This window comes from Rhopalosiphum padi, chromosome 4 (genome assembly GCF_020882245.1).
Source record: "Rhopalosiphum padi isolate XX-2018 chromosome 4, ASM2088224v1, whole genome shotgun sequence".
In the NCBI taxonomy this organism is placed as follows: domain Eukaryota; kingdom Metazoa; phylum Arthropoda; class Insecta; order Hemiptera; family Aphididae; genus Rhopalosiphum; species Rhopalosiphum padi.
The window spans coordinates 39,418,902-39,439,227 of NC_083600.1; the positions used below are offsets into that span (position 1 = coordinate 39,418,902).

Here is a 20,326-nt window from a genome sequence, read left to right on the forward strand (position 1 = left end):
AACACGAATCGTTATATTATTTTAATGTCGGGTATGATATACATACGGTATTAAAATATGTTGAAATGTAATAACTACTACAATGAAAATACCAAAAAGTAATTGCGAAATGTTCGTAGTTCCCGCGTTTGTAGATTACATTTGAGCTACCACCTAGTCTTAGTGAGTAGTGACTACTAAGGTCTAAGAGTAGAACTCTTGAGATTCCGAAGCAAAACGCGAAGAAGTTTAGGGGAAAAACTCGAAAGTTTAACATGCGTTTGAGTAGTGCCGGTTGCCGGCGATGACAGGGAGACAAAAAGCACGTCAAACCTAGGAACGGCGAACAGAGGGAAAATCTATGCCGTCCGGTCGGGTGACACTGTTTTCCACGTTAAACTCTCCGCGGCCTGCGGGGATAGAGTCGTACGTCAGCCGGCGAGACTGTGAGAGAAGTTTACAACAATGGTTAATATTTGATATTTAATCACGTTCACGTATTCACCTAGCATGTGTCGTCCGGCGGATTCAAAAAACCAGAAACCCGACCGGAAACGACAGCGTTAATGAGTGTGCACGCACGGCGATTGTCTATCAACGCGTAGTTGTAGTGGTGAGGAGGAGAGGAGGGAGGTCCGAAGTCTACTGGGGACAAGACCGATAAACTTACGCACGTCATCGTAAGCGATAAGCAACCGTAACTCGTAAGTACCGGCATACCCTTAAACCCTACATAATAGGTATTAATAATGTCTATGCGCGAAACACGACGTAAATATTGTTTTCGAAAGTAACAACAAACTGCTATTAATTATTGTTGATTGTGATCGCGATCGTATCCCCGGTAAAGTTTGTTGGTCTTGGCTCTGAAAATAGCGCGTTTAGTCGGCCCGAATTCTTAAGGATTTAGGGGAGAGCAGAAGAACGGCATGTACATTGATAAATAATAATCGTGTAGTAGTCTCCGGTGTTTATTACATTCTTACTTTGAACGTGCGCGGGGCTCTTGCGTCTAGACGACGATATTTTTATTTTATATCGAAAGTCGTCGACCAGCCGCTGTCGTCACTCGTCGTCAGCTGTTATGTCGTGGTCGTGTTTTCGGTTGAACACCACACTTGCTAAGAAACGTCAATGTCGATTGTAGATTACGATAGTACAACTATGACGGTGGTTAGCAAAACACGATATTTAATAATAATGATAATATTACGCTGTGGCGCGGACGCGTCGAGCCGTCGACTATACAACTGTACGACGGCTAAACAAATATTGTGAATAGTGAAAGTTGCGCACGCACACGCACCGAATACGGAATATGTGGTCGAGGAAGCCGCCGGTTCGTTTCGTTTGTGTCGTCGTTTCACGCTTGTTAGTTGTTACTTGTTATTGTTGTTTTTAAAAATAATACATATTATGACATACTGTGTTATCACAGTGGTTTGTAGTTGATAACAACTGGATTATTATTATTGTTGTTACGCGGGTGTTTGGGAAGTCCTGGAGTACGAAGTGACGGACCGGACCGCTCCGCCTGCAGAGTTCATGTTGTAGCGTGATCAGCTGTTGCTCTAATGCTGCGATTGTTGTTCTTACAATCGGCCCCGAAGGCCCAATCGCCGGCGGCTCGTATCAGTTGTATCACTCGTATCGTATGTCCATAATATAATATATTATTATATTTTGATTCGTGGCCGTATTATAGTTTGTCACCATGTCATGTTTTCATTCACAAACATTATTTTATAAATTTAATTTTAAACCTAATCACGTATATCAATCATGCATAGTATGTTTAGGTGTGAAATGTTGAAGATGGAAAATGAGGGACTTTTTTTATCTACCTACAGAGTTTAAGGGCAATATGCGCGTTCTAAGTACTCCAAAAATCTGTTTTACTTAGGTATTTGGCGACTCGTTTTTATGATTTGATTACCAATGTCAACCATTTAGAAAATATGCCAACGTTGTTTTTTATTTGTTTGTGTCTAGCGACTATTCTGATTATTTGATTTTACATCTTTTGGGGCAGTGATGAGTTCAAAAAGTTTCATACTGCATCTTTGCATTAGATTGAATAATCTATTAATATCAATTGTACTTTAATAAGAAGCATATTTTATGATTTTTTAATATTTATCTATCTGTAAAACCCGTTCATAATGCAATTTTGTGATTTGGAGGACTTTTATAGTCTCTATAGGTTATTGACATAGGTACTTATTAGCACTGTCAGCAATGTCAGCATATAAAATAAGTAGTATTCATAAGCATTAAGCGTAGGATGTTGAAAAACTAACTCGAAAATATGCCCACAAAAATAAAAATACCACCGTTAATTTTATAGTATAATATCACTTTTTACATTTCTCATGGCTGCTCTTTCATTTTGATAATTTTACGAATTTAAAATCTATATAATATAAATCAAATATCGATTATATATGATGACATTTTAAGTTTATATATTTAAGACATTGTTGATAAAATAGACGTCAACAAAATAAAATGAAAGTTTCTTATTGTACTTCAATATTTCATAACTATTAGTTATGATATAAATAACATTCAAATATGCATACTATTGTTGGAGAGGGTAGAGACAGGTCGGTTACACGCCTTTAAGTATACGTATTTTGTGTATCAATAATACATATATATATACAATATAGTATTATGTAATTTCATAAACACATGATAATATAATTTATATATATATATATAATAATTACATTTTTAAATATAATATATAGTTATGTATAAATTACATAATGCAATATGCTATGTATAAATAACCTATTTTGTTAAGACATTAAATGTAAATTTATCATTAATATAAAAAAAAACTCACTTAGTACTTGTGCTGTCACTGTGTCTATGTAAGTATATAATTCTGTGGCACTTAAATTATGATTTTATTTTCAAATTATTGTGTATCATTAGACAAATATATTTCAGCAAGATGATTAAACAAAATAAATTAGATAATCCGATAATCGTAATGTAATATTTGTATGATTTCTACGTTTTATTTTACATAACAAAAAATGCTATAGAAAATAAATTTCAACTAAAAGAAGCTTATCACTTGTATAGTTGAGTGCATATTAACCAAGTAATTTGATGTATATTCTAAGCTTACATTTAAAATTAATCAATAGTGAATGTAATATTCTTATAAATTTAACTAAGTATATAAAGCTGCTATTGATATATTTTCTTAGTTTTTATATATTATTTTTCAATGATGTATATTGTTTTTTGCGTGTGTATACATACTATATATGGTATATAAAATATAATAGAAAAAACAAAATGCTTCAATTTTTAATAGGAAAATGAATCTAGTTGTGCCTTCAGGAGGTAAAAATCTAAAAATCAAAAATTCCTAGTACTTTACCTATAGTAATTAGGAAAAACAAAAAACGAGAATTTTTATGCTAAACCAGTTTTTGACAAAATCAATTTTCTTATTTTGATGTAATTCATAAAACGAATAACCGTGCATATAATACTTGAAATGTTTATCAAATATTTATTATATCATTTTTTACATGGTATAATTTTTTAAGTATTTTGATTCTTTTTGAGCTATTTATTGATACTTGAAAATTTCAATTTTTTTTTAGCAATGTTTTGACAAAAATTAATTCAATCTATATACCAATAAGAAAATAAACTATTTTAATAGCAACATCATAAAACATATTTTGTAATATATGTTAACAGACTGTCTGCATTCGAAGTTTTTCGTATGGAATGATTTTTTAGCATTGAATTCAAATTTAACACGTATATTGTAGTGACTTCTCAATGGCAAGGTACCTAAAGAGTATAAAATAATTACATTTGTAAAATTTCAATTAGATATTTTTAAACTTGCTGGAGTTTAATTTTAATTACTGAATGCGTAATTTTAATACATGTAATGAACATTCTAGATTAAAGAAATGTACTATGTATTTCTCGAAACATAAAATACTTCTTAGAGATTTCCTATTATTTTTTAAGAATTTTAAATTTGTACCTATTTGACCTTTTATTTTCACTTTATAATCAATACCTACCGGCATAATATATTGGTGCTGATATAACTATTGCTTTCAACAGGTACAATTTCTGCGATTGATCGGTTATCTAATATTCTAATATAATATACCGTACTTGCCTTTATTTATAATAATATATGGATTATTTATTCATTTTATCTTTATGGTTTTTACCTGTTTACAATAATATGTAAAGTAGACTATTATTATTAATTTTATTTTGGATTAATTATATAATTATGTGTAACACAATATGAAAAACGGAAAAATGAAAATACCAATGCCTATATATACAGGATGTCTCGTGAGAATTTACCCATTGCGATATTTCCTGAAATAATGGAGATATCATCATTTTGGTTTTTTAATAAGATTCACAGGGACAAGAACTACAAATATTTCATGTTTTAATTTATTTTAATGTTTTGGTAAAAAAGTTGAAAAATAAATTTTTTTATTTAATTATTTTCAAAAATAATGAAGATATTCATTTTGTAGAGTTTATTTTTCTGAAAATATCGACGTTATTTTTATTTCATTAATCTCCTGATTTTTAATATTCTTTCAAGTTTTAAAAAAAACTGTGAATTATTAATATGATATCACTATATCATTGTATCAAACATGTGGCCCGCGTGCTCGTGTACGGCTGGCGAACGCTTTTAGTTAGGTTTGCAATAAACATATTTTATCGAAACTAGAAAAAATATAAAAACCAGAAGATTAATTAAATTAAAATGTTAAAACTTCAATATTTTCAGAAAAATAAACTCTAAAAAATGGCTATCTTCAATATTTTTGAAAAAAATTAAATAAAAAAATTTATTTTTTAACTTTTTTACCAATAAAATAAATTAAAAAATGAAATATTTGCAGTTCATGTCTCTGTGAATCTTATTAAAAACCCAGAATTATGATAGCTTCATTATTTCAGGAGATATCGTAATGGTAAATTCTTAGGGGACACTCTGTATAAAACACTATAGGCTATATATGTTAGTTATGGTAATTATATCTATACAAAGGAAATTGTATTGTATATATTATAGGAAAAAGAAATATTGAATGATAAGAGTAAAGAGATTAATCTCTTGATTGTTAATGGTTATTTTGACTGAGTGGTGTACTTACTATATAATATATTTTTTTTATTAATTTCCCATTCCTAGCCTATAACATTTATTATTTTATTTGCAAGTACAACTACTGATAACTAGTATGTGATACTATAAAACACAAACAATTTACCTTCATATCTAGTCTAAATAATGAAAATAAAATATACCAATCGTATATTATATTGTTGTAAGATAATTTAGTTTTTAACAAATTATGAATTCATGATTAATTTTGTGTAAGCTGAGCATTGTTTAAAATTAATTTCTGAATTTTATTATTAACGCAATAATTTTAAGTTTAAAATCTTCAGCAGTCCGCCCCAAAGCGCCAACTCCTTCACACTTTTGTATTTTATGTAACATTACAATAAATCTTAATGTATAGCTTATGTATAAAATATAATATTATATAATTCTGTAATACTTAAATTAAATCTATAAAATTATAATTTGTCTCTACTAAATATACCTTATTGTAAATTAACATATTGCGATGAATTAATTGTATTAAAAATAAATTAATTTCTATATTAGTCATATTTTTCCAATACATAATATATTATAATTAATATCAATTGATTATTTATTCAACTACGTAAAAGTATTATTTCTCGTGTATTATGTAGTCGTATTGGAGGCTAACGAAAGAGAAAGTATTAGGTTTGTGTGATAGGTAGGTTCTACTATTTCCATACGTTACCTGGTATTGAGTATTGACATCTGAGTTGTATTAATTTAAAACCTTTGTATTCATTAAAACTAAAATAAATTTGTTGATTATTTTGATAATTTTTTAGTTTTACATTTATTTAAATTCGTAGGTATCTTATAAAAAGTGGTCAGTTATGAGAATTATAGCTTATTTATAGAATACATAAGTAAATAATATTAATCGTAATTATTGATTTTTAATTAAAATGATTATAGTTGCATTCTGGAGAATTATCGTTATCTCGTAATATATATTTTTAAATGTGATGTGTGTATCGATATTATTTCTTAATTTTTACTTATATAATAAGTAATAATAGTAGTTAAGCCTATCTATTATTTATTTCTGTAAGATGGATCCTTACTCTTTAAATACTTAAACTTTTAATTTACGAAAAAACTATATGTATCAATTTATGTATTATATAATTTGGCGTTTGGGTAATTTCGTTAAATGATTTACATGATATATTATGTTATCTTGATTTAATAGATTATAATGATAATTATTCTTAAATTGTAGATTATGATAATCTTAATGATGACGAAGAATGTGTAAAGATACAGAAAATTATTTATAATATATACATTTTATGAATATTTAAGAAAGTGTTTACAAGAGTACAACATAGTATGCTAATACTTTAATTTTAAATTCAATTGTTTTAATTTAATGTGTTGATTTTTTTATTAATTTTTAGAATTTATAACATTAGGTTAGTGTTATAGTACAGTGTAAGCACATTAGTGTATACAAGGTGACTGTGAAGGTATTTAATTTTATTCAATACTATTATAGTGTTGAAAGCAGATTAATAGGCTCTTTAAAATCCACTTATTTGAAATACGCTCAAAATATTACATAGTATAAAAAGTAAAATATGTAGTCGTAAGATATACATACGGACATACGGTAGATATACCTATACAACTAACCAGGGTTTAACGTTATGCTATTATTAGTATTATTCATTGTCATGCATTTTTAAATTCAAACGATTTGATTTAATATTTTAAATTTTAATAGTAGTATTGATTATTGTATATCCGTTATATATTTTAACCGGAACATAAAAGATAAAACAATGTAATATCTTGATTTGTTATTGGTGTATATGTCTTAAAATAACAAGTGTATTATATTTATACAATTAAAATGAATATTATTGAAGTTAACTTAAATGTTTTAAAATTATTTTTAAGGACATGGTATAATAATTTTTATTTATTTTAAATGGTTAAACCTAGCTAATATTTATCTAAATATTTTAAGCTAAATTAATTCGCTTTTTAATTTTACTATATTTTAGTATATTACGAAATCATAAAATTATAAAACATGTATTATAAATATAATATTCTTAAATCATCCTAATCTATTTTATTAGTCTTACATTTTAGACATTGGTATACTATATTTAATATTATACATTTATATTTTTACATATAAAATTATGTTGTCACTGTAGAACCTTATGTAATTCCACTATATTTTTTGTATAAACTTTCCTTACAAATTCTCCGGTATCTGTTATGAGATAACTACGTATACTGCGTATATTCCTGCAGTAGTTGTTGTGGAGATAAAATTCGTTCAATATAATATTATAAATTCCATTATAAAAATCATGATGATAATTTTCTCGATTTCCATCGACCACAATTTCACTCGTTTTCCCGGAAAATTAATTTCTCCAATGCATGTTCGTGTGCGAGCGTACCTATATACCTACTATACACATTATAATGATGTACAATAATAATAATATGTCTGATATATTTTATCATTGTGTCTATAGTTTCACGTGTTAGTTCGCGATTTGACTGGCAGAGCGTATCGCTCGGGGCACTACGCCTAGCCACGTTGTACCGTCTGCGTGTGTACTCGTCACGTACATGGTGCGTACAACAACACATGCCCTGGTTGTGGTAGGGGTTTTGCCGCCGTCCCGCCAACACACAGTTTAAATACATTCAGACCATCCCCAGTTCACGTCAATCCGTAATCAGTACGCTGGAACTACGCTCTCAACATGTGCGGTGAGTACTTACATACTTATTTATATTATATTATATTATCGTGGTATGCTACGATATATGATAATCTTTTAAATTTTACATATTGAAGTATTTTTTTTTATTATAATTATTGTTAAATAAAAATATTGCTAAATAGATTTTTTAAACACAGAATTATTCACGTTTTCGTTTGTGTATTTGCTAAAAAAATGTAATTTTTAATTGACTTGTTTAACTTTCCCAACTGAATTAGAAAAATAATAAGTTTATGCTTTTATAGCAATAAAAATATATATTACAATTTTATAATATCTATTAACACATTATTGGATTAAATTTAATTATGGTCTATCTATGTTTCTCAATTATACCACGAATCCATATTTCTAAACGAAAATTGTTATTGTACTGAAATGATAATTTAAAAACTAAAAAATGTATTTTAATGATCCTATGATCCTGTAGACATGTAATATAGAATGAATTACTAAGCGTTTTTAATTGTTTTTTAATAGTTTTTTATAGTCAAAAGTATTAAAATTACTTTAATGAATTCTATTTTTTTTCTAAACGTTTGAGAAAAATATATGTGTTAACTATCTTACGTGGAACCTAAACTTATGTATTCAACTAATTATAAGAATATGTTTTGAAAGAATAATCAAAATTTTCATGTTCCTATAGTATTTAATGAGGGTTAAAGTAATTCTTAATTTGTTTTTAAATGAAAGGCGTCTCTAATATATTATGCAATTGTGTTATGTATGTAAGTTACGTGTCTTTCTCTGTTAAACTTCAAATAAATTATTCTCTAGGTGCAATGTGGTGCATTTGCCTTAGGATATATTACATTTGTCTAAATAAAAAAAGATAAAGACTAATACTAGGTAGATGGATCATGTAGAAGTGGTGTATGAACCGGTTGTTTTGCCATTCACTTTCATTGGTTGTTACAACATAAGAGGTTATAATAAACTTCATACTTGGATCATATCCAAAATGGTAATTTGTTTTTGAACAACTTTTTGCATTTGAACGTCACTAAAAAATTAATTTGGTGGAAAATTATACATTTTAACTTAGAAATATGACCATTTATTATTTTGAAATATTATCCTATTATTTTCAACAAAGTATCAATAAATAAAAACATGTATCTAAAAATATAGAAATATTGTCATAGTTTTACGTATTAGGATTATGATTTAACGACTTTTATTATTATTTATTCAAACATTATAAGTTTGCGTACCTATAACTGTAATACAGTTTGACAAATATAAATAATTATTTTTTGTAAAACAATTACGAGTTACATTAAAATATTATCGTGTAAATATTGCAGATATTAACATAAATGTGAAAAACGTATTAAATGTAAATACAAGATGTGAATCGAATTTGCTGTCAAGCTTATTTATTTTTCCGATTTGTAATTTGAAATGAATATTATATTGTTTTATAGACTACCAATGAGGTTCTATTTATTATATTCGGATTGTATAGGGTGGTATTGTTTAATAATTGTACAAAATCATCTTAATATTGAAAGTCGTGGAATCTAGGTAAAAAAATATATTTTTATTTATTTGATAATTATAGTAATACAATCGGGAAATTGATATTTAGTATTTATAGATAAATATAATGATAAATTTATAACAGACTAATCTATTATAATTATGAATTTCAAATTATAACCACCCCGGGCTTAGATTCGGAGAAGGCTTAAAATTATATATATATATATATATATATGTATATATTTAGATTTAATACATTTGAAAGTTGTTTAATAAACAGGAATATTAATATTAATATATGCATTATGCATAATAAACCAACGTTTGAAAGCCGTTTCAGAAACGCCCTTTTAATTTTCTATACAGAAATTCATATTAAACATTTTCCGTAATTATGTTAACACTTTTATATCGTAGTGTATGATGCAAGGGCGTTTTGCCTAGGTTAAATTTTATAAGGAAAATTGTTAAAAGAAATTGTATGAAATAATGATTATTATTATATAAGCTTAAATTTTGTTAATATTAATAAATATTTTAAACATATCGTTGATATCATTAAGCTGGGTCCATACGATATTACTATGATAGTAGGACGCGACATTCTATCACTGCTCAATTTATGTTATAGCAATAGACAAATAGTTGGAAAAATGTATTAATTGAATGTTTAATTAACTTAATTATTTTATTATACGATTTAAAAATATAGTGAATTATAAATGTGTACATTTTATTAGAACTAGTTTAATTTACAAAGTACCTATATATTTATTTATTTTTATTTTTTAATAGATGTATACACAATCTGTTAATATTAAGTCTTAAGTCCTACATAAAGCGAATGTGTTAGCAGTTGATATAGACTCGAAGTTGAATAGTTAAAAAAAAATCTCCTAGCTATGTGATACTTTTTCTGTAATTTATATGATAATTGATAATGTATAATTTCATACACGTGGGTGTTACTAGGTCTTTTAATTTGAGGAAGTATAGGGCTTAAGTTTCAATTATAATTAGTTTTTCATACACAAATGCCAGTTTTTCGGGTTTTTAAAATATATAAAAACCTATTTTAAACTACCTCACAAAAATTATGTGTATGTCACTGATTATATGTGCGTATAGTAGTATTATAGTTGTATAGTTAAAATTTAGTAATGTATATATTGTAATCGATTTTATATTAATATCTTCACTACGTAATTAATGCTTAATGTTATAGTATTTATTGTTTATTTTTTATTATATTGAATATTTATATTAAATAGATATTATTTTAAAAGTTATAATTTTTAGTAATAATATTTCACAGATATTTGATATAATTTTAATAATTTTATATCATTGTTTTAATTATATATTGAATAGCATATATTTTGTTTTATTTTTAGGAATTTTTGCTTATCTCAATCACTTAACACCTAAATCTAGGGAAGAGATTATAGTCCTTCTTGTAAATGGTCTAAAGAGATTAGAATACAGAGGTTATGATTCAGCTGGTAAGTAAAATGTTTTCATAATATTGTTTTATATAAGTGATATAGATATATCTAGTTATTAAATTTATTTTCTATAGTTATTTTAATATTTATTGTTACCAGTTAAGTATACAATTATATATACAAATATAGTCGTATGGTAACCATTACAATTTCATAACAGATTTAGGTATGTCCTGTTTTTTTTTTGAACATAATGAATTATATGTTTTAATTACAGTATAATAATCAATATCTCAAAAAGAACAAACCTAAGTAAAATTTCATTTAGTTTTAACTTTTAAGCGATGTAAATGTGTAATATGCATATGCCAATTTAGATAGATGCCAATGACGCGAAAAGTAAACATTAAAATACCAATAAAACAATTTATAATAATGCCTAATTAAATAATTTAATATTACAGGACTTTTTTTTAATGATATAATAAACGGTTACTTTTGGATATTTATATATTATAAAATACAGCAGTTCCCAACATTTTTAGCTAGTAGTGCCATTTTGTTGAATGAAATCTAACCACTTTAACCTTATATGAATACGTACATTTTTCAGATTTATTTAATATTGCATTAAAATTAAACTTTGCAGTCTTACAGAAGTATTCAAATAATACAATTTTAAATGTTTTTTTTTTATTTTTTTAATAAAACATTTTTTTTTTTTACTAAAACCGATTAAATTTATAAGTTTACGATATCATAATATTATTGTGTGTCTATTATCTACTTATTTACATTGAATACTTTATTTTTCAGTATATATAACTAAAAATTAATATACTTATATATATATATTCTATGAGGGGAAGACTATCCACTACCCTAAATAAATTATTAAATTACTCTCATAAGTATTTATTGCTGTGTTATTATTACTATTAGGTATTTTACTATAAGTACTCTACTATTTACATATATCAATTGGTTTAAAGATAAACTTTTATCGTATTAATTAATATATACACTGTGATCTAAAATATAGTTTTATTTATTTTTACATAGAAAAAAATGTAATGTGTAGGACGTAGGTAAAATATAGTTTTTAGTATTACCGTCGCTGTTATCTGTAATTACTAATCATTATGTAATAAACATAATGTAGAAAGACAGTTTATTATCTTTAGAATTTAAAACGAATAAAAGTTTTTCCTATAGCATTAAAGGTTTCAGACAATAATTATAGGTACATAGAAATTGTTTTTATTGAAAAGAATACTTATTAACATAATATGTATTCTATATAAAACAATATAATTAAAAAATGATTAACTTCTTTGTAAAATGTATGTATATGTTTTAAAAAGGTATTGCGTTCGACGGTCCCGACGGTAAGGATATAACTATTGTGAAGAAAGAGGGAAAAGTAGTTGCCCTTGAAGATGAATTACTTTCTTGTAAGTTTATTTTACTTGTGAATTGTTTTAGATTACCAATTGTCTTAAATTAATAATGTTTATAGTAAAAGATCAGCTTGATTTTGAAGAAATCCAAAATAGTCACGTTGGTATAGCACATACACGTTGGGCTACTCATGGTGTTCCAAGTTCTGTAAATTCACATCCGCAACGTTCGGACAAAGATCAAGTATTTTGTGTGGTGCATAATGGTATAGTAACAAACTATAAAGAAGTCAAAGCATTTTTGGAACGCAAGGGATATTTTTTTGAATCTGATACTGATACTGAAGCAATTGTGAAGTTAGTGCATCATATTTACACACAACATCCAAATTTATTATTCAGAGAACTCGTCGAACAAGCTGTACAACAATTAGTATGTTGATAATATACCTATGGTATTGGGTTATATGCGTCATAGTAATGAATAATGATTAATTTCTACAGGAAGGCGCCTTTGCTTTGTGTTTTAAAAGCAAAGTGTTTCCCGACGAATGCGTAGCAACTCGAAGGGGAAGTCCACTTCTTGTTGGAATTAAGTCGGATACAAGACTAGCCACCGATCACATTCCAATTCTTTACAGCAAAGGTATTAAAAAAGTTACAATATTTTTTATTTAATCTATTAGGATAAGTTTTTTTAGTCATATTGGCACATTGGTTGTATTTTTGTTTTTGTTCCGTTTGTGTGTGACCCGTGAAGATTCGATAGACGGAGAGTCTCTTTCATTAACAGGTACAAACCATTAGACAAATCCGTATATCTATAAAGATCGGAAGTTAATTAATGGGCTTTAGCGTTCAAATTTCAAAACAACCTAGATATTTCTAGAGTTGGCTTATTTGGTGGTGGTACTAATCATGATATCTAATATCTAAGTGTAATGCATCACTCCTGAAAATATTTGCAGTACTAAGTAAAATATTCATTTTAGAAATAAGTATGGATGAATTTTGAACATTTATGTTTGTTTTAAATAAATATAATTTATTAAATATTATAGGTATATACTCCCTCAAGTAACATATTGATAATAGTTGATATTATTTTATTTATTTATTTTAAATAAATGTATTACATATAGGTACTTACTTCATACATTACACATTTTCACATTTGTTTACGATCACGAGTTATATATAGTTGCAATTATAGACTTATTATACATTAAAGGTACATTTTATTAACTTTTCGTAAATATTTGTATTAATAATTTAATACAAATAAGATAAAAACTTGGGTTTAGTGAATAAAAATTGATTTGGAAACAATTGTTCGATAATAATTGTATTTTTCATTTTGATTATTATTGTTAATATACCAGAATTCAGTTTTACATAAAACTGATGACGCAAAGTATATAATATATAGCTATGTAGGTAATAAATTTAGAATAATATAACAATGGTACTGTATTTTCAGGCAGTATAGTTTACTATAAAAAAAAACAAGTAAATTATAGAGATCTACAACTGTACAAGTATATACATATATATATATATATATATATATAATATATATATAGAAGTACTGGATAACATGTCCTTAGTAGGTTTATTTAGTGTGAACTGATTACAATTAGAGTAAATAGTAAACACAAAAGTTCAAACATTCAAACACTATATATAGTACATTCGTAATTTTTATTTAATTTTGAATCAATGATTTATCGGAGTGTATAAATTATACATTCCTATTTTATTGTAAAAACTGAATAAAAATAAATATTGGTTTATGTTAATAGATGACGTGTTTAATTGACTATGATCAATAATCACTGCAAATAATACACTCGTATTATTATTTTAGTGTCAAGTATTATGAAGCTTTGATAAGATGTATATACTTTATCTAGTCACATAATTCATAGGAAATAGCATAATTAATAATTATAGGCTTGTTTGTATAGAAAATACTATGTATATTAAAAATGAATCAATAAATGTAATATGTTGTATTATCTTTAAAGTAATTAAGAAAACGTATTACTTTTACGATAGTATATGCATTATTTTAAATCTAAGTTAATAATTATTAAAGTACACGAATTAATTTTGTAAATAGCTAACGAATTTTTTACTAAATTTCTCAGTGGAATAATATATAATGCATTGGTTTATGGGAATTTTTACATCACAGGGGCCATAATTAATTTTAATTTGTCTCGTTGGTTATCTTAGTTATTTATCTAACTATTATAGTTTTAACAATAATCTCTGATTGCCGATTTAAATTAATTTAACCCTATTCGTTTTTTAATAGTATAATAAGTAATAATATTATTATAATGGTTTTAAGAGAACGTCATATTTGTATTCATAAAATCCAATGATGTTTTGCTATATTTATAGTATAATATAGCAACGAAAAAATATTTGTTAATTTATTTCTTATTTATATAATTTTATAATTATGACTCGGCGTATTAAAGTTGTATAAATATCAGTAAAGTTAATGTGGCGTTCTCTTAATATATTTTGTCTTGTTAATAATAAATTAAGAAAATTATTTTCTTTATATATTTTGTATAAAAATTTTAATATGTAAATATATTTATATTTATATAGTAGACTTATAAAAGGCTTTAACGCCTTTCTTATCAATCTAATATGCTACGAGGTTAGGGTGCATGTAGTCTGCGTTTGTTTCGAAAATTTATTAATTTAATACAAATTTGTCAAATAATTTAGAACACCGTTATATCCGTGGTGATAAAATGTCCATTCCCATTCCATTGCCTCGCCAAGAAAGCACGTCAGAATTTCATGCACTAGGAGACAAAGAAGAAGTCGAGTACTTTTTTGCGTCTGATGCTAGTGCTATAATTGAGCATACAAACCAAGTGATATATTTGGAGGTTTGTATTTAATTATTCTAACCGTTTATGAAAGTGGTGGTTGGCGGGTTAATAATTTTGCGTATTGTATTAGGACGATGACGTTGCTGCTGTAAGAGAGGGACGATTGACCATTCACAGGATGCGCATGTCTACGGCTGATCCTCATGCCAGAGAAATCACTACGCTAAAGATGGAAATACAGCAGATTATGAAGGGTAATTTTAGTTCGTTCATGCAGAAAGAAATTTTCGAACAGCCGGAATCCGTGGTAACAACGATGAGAGGCAGAGTAAATTTTGAAAACCAGACAGTCGTACTCGGCGGTATTAAAGTAATTAAAGTACTATTTCAGTATTCTATAATATTATATTAAACAGGTATACACTATACAATACTATACAGGTGTTGGTAATTGTTTTTATTTCATGGCGCATCACATAGTTTTAATTTTGAAACCTGAGAAACAACAATAATGGATATATTTTTTATTAACCGTAATTTTCTATATTTTTAGGATTACATTCCAGAAATAAAACGATGCCGTCGACTAATGATGATAGGCTGTGGTACAAGTTTTCACAGTGCTTTGGCGACACGTCAGCTGATGGAAGAGCTCACTGAATTACCAGTTATGGTTGAATTGGCTTCAGATTTTTTGGACCGTAATACTCCAGTGTTTAGAGATGACGTATGTTTTTTCTTGTCACAATCTGGTACGTCTTTAAAATGTTTTTATTTTATGCATGTCTTGCGTATACCAGCGTTTAATATTCTTATTTATTTCAGGGGAGACTGCTGACTCTCTTTTGGCATTGAGATATTGTAAACAGCGAGGAGCTTTAATTGTCGGTGTCACAAACACCGTGGGTAGCTCTATTAGTCGTGAATCACATTGTGGTATTCATATAAACGCGGGACCAGAAATCGGTGTTGCCTCCACTAAAGCTTATACGTCACAATTTATTTCACTTGTAATGTTTGGCTTGATCATGTCCGAAGATAGAATATCATTGCAAGCCAGAAGAACTGAGGTAATGTTAAAAAAAAATCTATTAAAATACTTTTATTGGTAAATAAAATATTTTTACCATCATGTGTCCATTGGCATATACCCAAGAGTTTTTTAACAATAAAAAAAAACAAAACAAAAAAATGTTTTATTATCATTAAGTACCTACTTTTTTAAAATTTTATTTTTGAAACTTATTATTTGAATTAAATACTGTAATTATTGTTTTTGGTTGGTTAATTAAATCAAATTGTTTGGTGATAACCTTGGCTTTAAATTAAAATTTAAAATAAAATAGTTGTAATATTGTGTTATTTTTTAATATTCGAATAAAATGTAAATAATTTATTTGAAAAATTAATTTCAATTTAATTTCCTTATAGCTTTTGTTTCAAATTGTCAATATTATTATGTTTTGGGACAAATTGCCGAGTATATAATTTAAATTTTTTTCCCATTAATATGTGATAAAATATTAATATTGGGTTGTATAAATAATCACTAAACCTTTAATAAATCAAAAGTGTGTAATAGTCTATTTAATTTTAGTAAAATATTAAATTAATACATTTTTTATGTAACTTGGCAAAAGAAAACGGTAAAATTATTCAGTTACAACCACTTAGCCTAAAAATATGCAAAATATTTTACTATTAGAATGGTAATAGCTTAAATCAAATTTGTATCTCACTTAATTAGAATTAAAAATGAAGTTCATCAATATATAAAATAATTAGTTTAACAGTTTTACACATATTTATATCTAAACAACTAAATCTTTATGTTGATATTTTATTACAGATTATCAGGGGTTTGGAAAATATAACAGAACAAATTCGCGAAGTACTGGCCGCAGACAAAAAAGTGATGAAGTTGGCCGAATCTTTATATCAAAAGAAATCGTTGTTGGTTATGGGAAGAGGCTATAACTATGCAACATGTTTGGAAGGAGCATTAGTTAGTTTTTAATTACATCATGGTGTAATGTTTAAATAATAAATATATAATTTTTTTTATAGAAAATCAAAGAGCTTACATACCTTCACAGTGAAGGCATTTTAGCTGGTGAATTAAAACATGGACCATTAGCTTTAATTGACAAACAGATGCCAATAATTATGATATTAACTAAAGATCCAGTTTATAAAGTATAATTCTATAAACATTTATAGTATTGATTGTTAAATTTTGTTTAATATATTTTTGTTATAGAAATGTATCAATGCTTTGCAACAAGTTACTGCTCGTGAAGGCCGTCCAATAGTTATATGTGAAAAAGACGATGTAGAAACTAAAAGCTTGGCTTGGCAAACTATTGATGTACCACACACTGTTGATTGTTTACAGGTATTGAATTTTAGTATTTTTTTTCACTTAATAAATGCATTATCAGGTGTTAATATTTCCATAATAAATCCATTTATAATGCTTATATAATTGATTGAAATGATAAAAATGTATTATTTAAAATTATTTTTATATTATACTTACCATTTTAAACTAGTTGATATTATAAAAAATTATAATATAGTACAATCTCTTTAAGGGGCCGCTACACCACCATTTGTTTTTTCTGTCTATCTCCCACATAATATAGGAACAAAGTAATCATGTGTCATTTCTGTTATTTTTGTTCTGTTACAATAAACATGGACATTTTATTAAATTGGTGATACCAGTAATGAATCACATTAGTAATAACTACATGATATAACAAAAAAAAAAAAAAAGAAGCATTCTTTGCTAAAAAACAAGTATAAATAACAACATTAATCAAATGATTAGAATTAAAGTTTTTATATTAATAAATAATAAAAGTAATTTATAATTATATAATACTTATGTATTTATATATGATTATTATTATGATATTAATAATCATATATAAATAAATATTTCCAGTAGTCTGGATTTTTTAATAATCTGACACTGCTTTGTTCCATGTATATCAAATTAATGAGATTGTACTGTATTCCATTAGTTATCATAATTTTTATTTTTGATATGTATATTATGTTTATTTATTCAAATAATATTTAAAATTTTCAAAAATAATCAAACAGGTAATAAAGGGTAATAATAATCAATAATGTTTTGATGTTAAATTTGTTGTTGTTCCTACAGGTTAAATATTTTTTGTGGGAATTTGATTTTATGAATAAATATGATTTTAGGGATTGCTGACCGTAATACCGATGCAACTGCTATCTTATCATATTGCGGTAATGCGTGGCTGTAATGTTGATTGCCCAAGAAATTTGGCCAAATCTGTGACTGTTGAATAAAATAAATTTATTCCAATTTATTTTTACCATATTGATAAATATAGCATTCACCCCAACATCAACAAATCCTACTTTTAATTTTAATTTGTAGGTCTAAAAAATGTATTAAAAAAAAGTTTAAAATCTCTTAAAACTATGGCAATAGTGTCTAACACATAATTTAATGTGTTAATAATTTGTTAAGCTCTGAAAAGGCTATAATATTAATAATTCCTTAAGTAATAAATATTTTACTATGTGCTATCAGTCTTTTTTTATCGAGCTTTTAAGTATTACTTTATTATGTGATGAATTTTGTTTAGATTTCAATTTCTCATTTAAGTTTTCTTTTTTAAATCCATTATTGTTTGTTATATTGTTTCATTCCTTTCAATTTATACATTTTTATATTATATAGGTACTTATATGAATGTATTTTATAATATTTTTTTTATTGATTTCAAATACATTTTTAATATTTTAATATTATCATGATTATTTTTGTCAATCCTTTTTTTAGTAGGTATAAAAAATAAAAATAAAATACCTACATTTATATATTTATGTATTTTTATTTTATTTTTTAAACCTGTTCTTTTAATTTTATCCTATGATAAATGTATAAGTATTGGATAATCTATTTATTTGGAATAACTGTTTGTTAGGTTGTATTATACCATTTATAAATAAATGAAAGTTCAATTTTACTATTAAGATAAAATTAATAAAATAAAATCATTTATTTTATATTATGTAAATTATTTGTCTTCAGTTTACGGATAATTTCTTTGACAATATTGTAAACCTCAATTATTGAGTCATGATTGGGATAATTTTATTGAGAGCAATTATTAAAATTTTAGAATCTGTGCAGGGTGTATAAAATAATAAAATCTGATTTCTTATACTATTTATTTATTTTTTTGAGATTTCAATCTTTATTGACAAACCTCCAATTGTTTGTCAATCTGATAGCAAAAATAACAAGATCAACTGAAATCTCCCTAAAAAACAAAATAAATTGGCATAGAAATTTGAAATAAGGTACTCGTCTAATATGCTACCTACCGTTACTTCATTGGTGTAGTATGCTACCTACCGTAAAATGATACCTACAAAAAAAAAATATTATTGTTGTAAAATACTTTATAATATTTCTATACGCCATTATATATTATTACAATATATTTTATATTATTTTTACATCATCCCAGAAAACTTCTAATAAGTTGTGTTGCGTATGAATGGATCGCTCCACCATTCTTCTTTAAATTGTAGGTCTACAAATATGTTGCTCCTCGGGGTTTAATTCCGTATTTAGTTTTGAAAATATGTCTCCATATTATACACTCGATCGTTTGTGTTTGTGTGCCCGTTGTAGGATCAACAAAAAACTAGGAATGATTGACGGTTTCATGATGATAACCTATATCTTTTAAGAATTAAGGTACTATATGCTCGCCATTGATCTGAATAATTAATTGATCTTAGTTCTATTTCATTTTGTATTATTGGTAATAAAGTTGCCTTATCTATTTTTTCCACTTCAAAAAATCTTCGTTCTACAACAACATTAACATTTTTACAACACAAACCAAAAATACACGGACTTCGAATGCCGTAATTTTTTTGAGTTGAATGATCATCATCAATAACGTCAGCATCACCTTATACCTGATACATTTTCATCTACATTTGTCGTAATGAATCAAATGTACTTCCACAATAAAATGAAATAAAATAAAAATAACTACGGTAGCCTACCGTCGATAGGTAGCATACTACACGTATACAGTTTTTTGGTAAATACCATTTTACGGTAGGTAGGTAGCATATTAGACGAGTACTTGAAATAAGGACACTTTATACTATGTCACTTAATCAATGGTAAACATTAAAAAATAATTCTAAA

General features: G+C 26.2%; 1 protein-coding gene across 2 annotated transcripts; it reads left to right on the top strand.

Moving 5' to 3' along the window:
* The first annotated feature begins 539 nt into the window (after positions 1 to 539).
* LOC132931046 (glutamine--fructose-6-phosphate aminotransferase [isomerizing] 2-like) lies at positions 540 to 18,974 on the top strand. 2 transcript variants are annotated; one of them, XM_060997242.1, is made up of 15 exons: positions 541 to 683; positions 7,657 to 7,897; positions 10,794 to 10,901; positions 12,209 to 12,298; positions 12,364 to 12,677; positions 12,749 to 12,890; positions 13,005 to 13,037; positions 14,993 to 15,159; positions 15,233 to 15,472; positions 15,656 to 15,854; positions 15,928 to 16,172; positions 16,952 to 17,107; positions 17,170 to 17,298; positions 17,363 to 17,497; positions 18,325 to 18,974. In XM_060997242.1, exons 2-15 carry the CDS (start codon positions 7,891 to 7,893, stop codon positions 18,433 to 18,435), a joined length of 2,076 nt encoding a protein of 691 aa, XP_060853225.1. In that variant the 5' UTR covers positions 541 to 683; positions 7,657 to 7,890; the 3' UTR covers positions 18,436 to 18,974. The 2 variants fall into 2 exon arrangements, with proteins under 2 accessions (XP_060853226.1, XP_060853225.1); XM_060997243.1 differs by lacking the exon at positions 13,005 to 13,037 and having other exon boundaries at positions 540 to 683.
* The last annotated feature ends 1,352 nt before the right edge of the window (positions 18,975 to 20,326 follow it).

Bases quoted from the DNA above. Each gene is read 5' to 3' on its own strand.
- LOC132931046 (XM_060997242.1), top strand. The intron at 16,173-16,951 runs GTAATGTTAAAA...ATTTTATTACAG, and splicing joins TGCAAGCCAGAAGAACTGAG to ATTATCAGGGGTTTGGAAAA. The intron at 17,498-18,324 runs GTATTGAATTTT...ATATGATTTTAG, and splicing joins ACACTGTTGATTGTTTACAG to GGATTGCTGACCGTAATACC.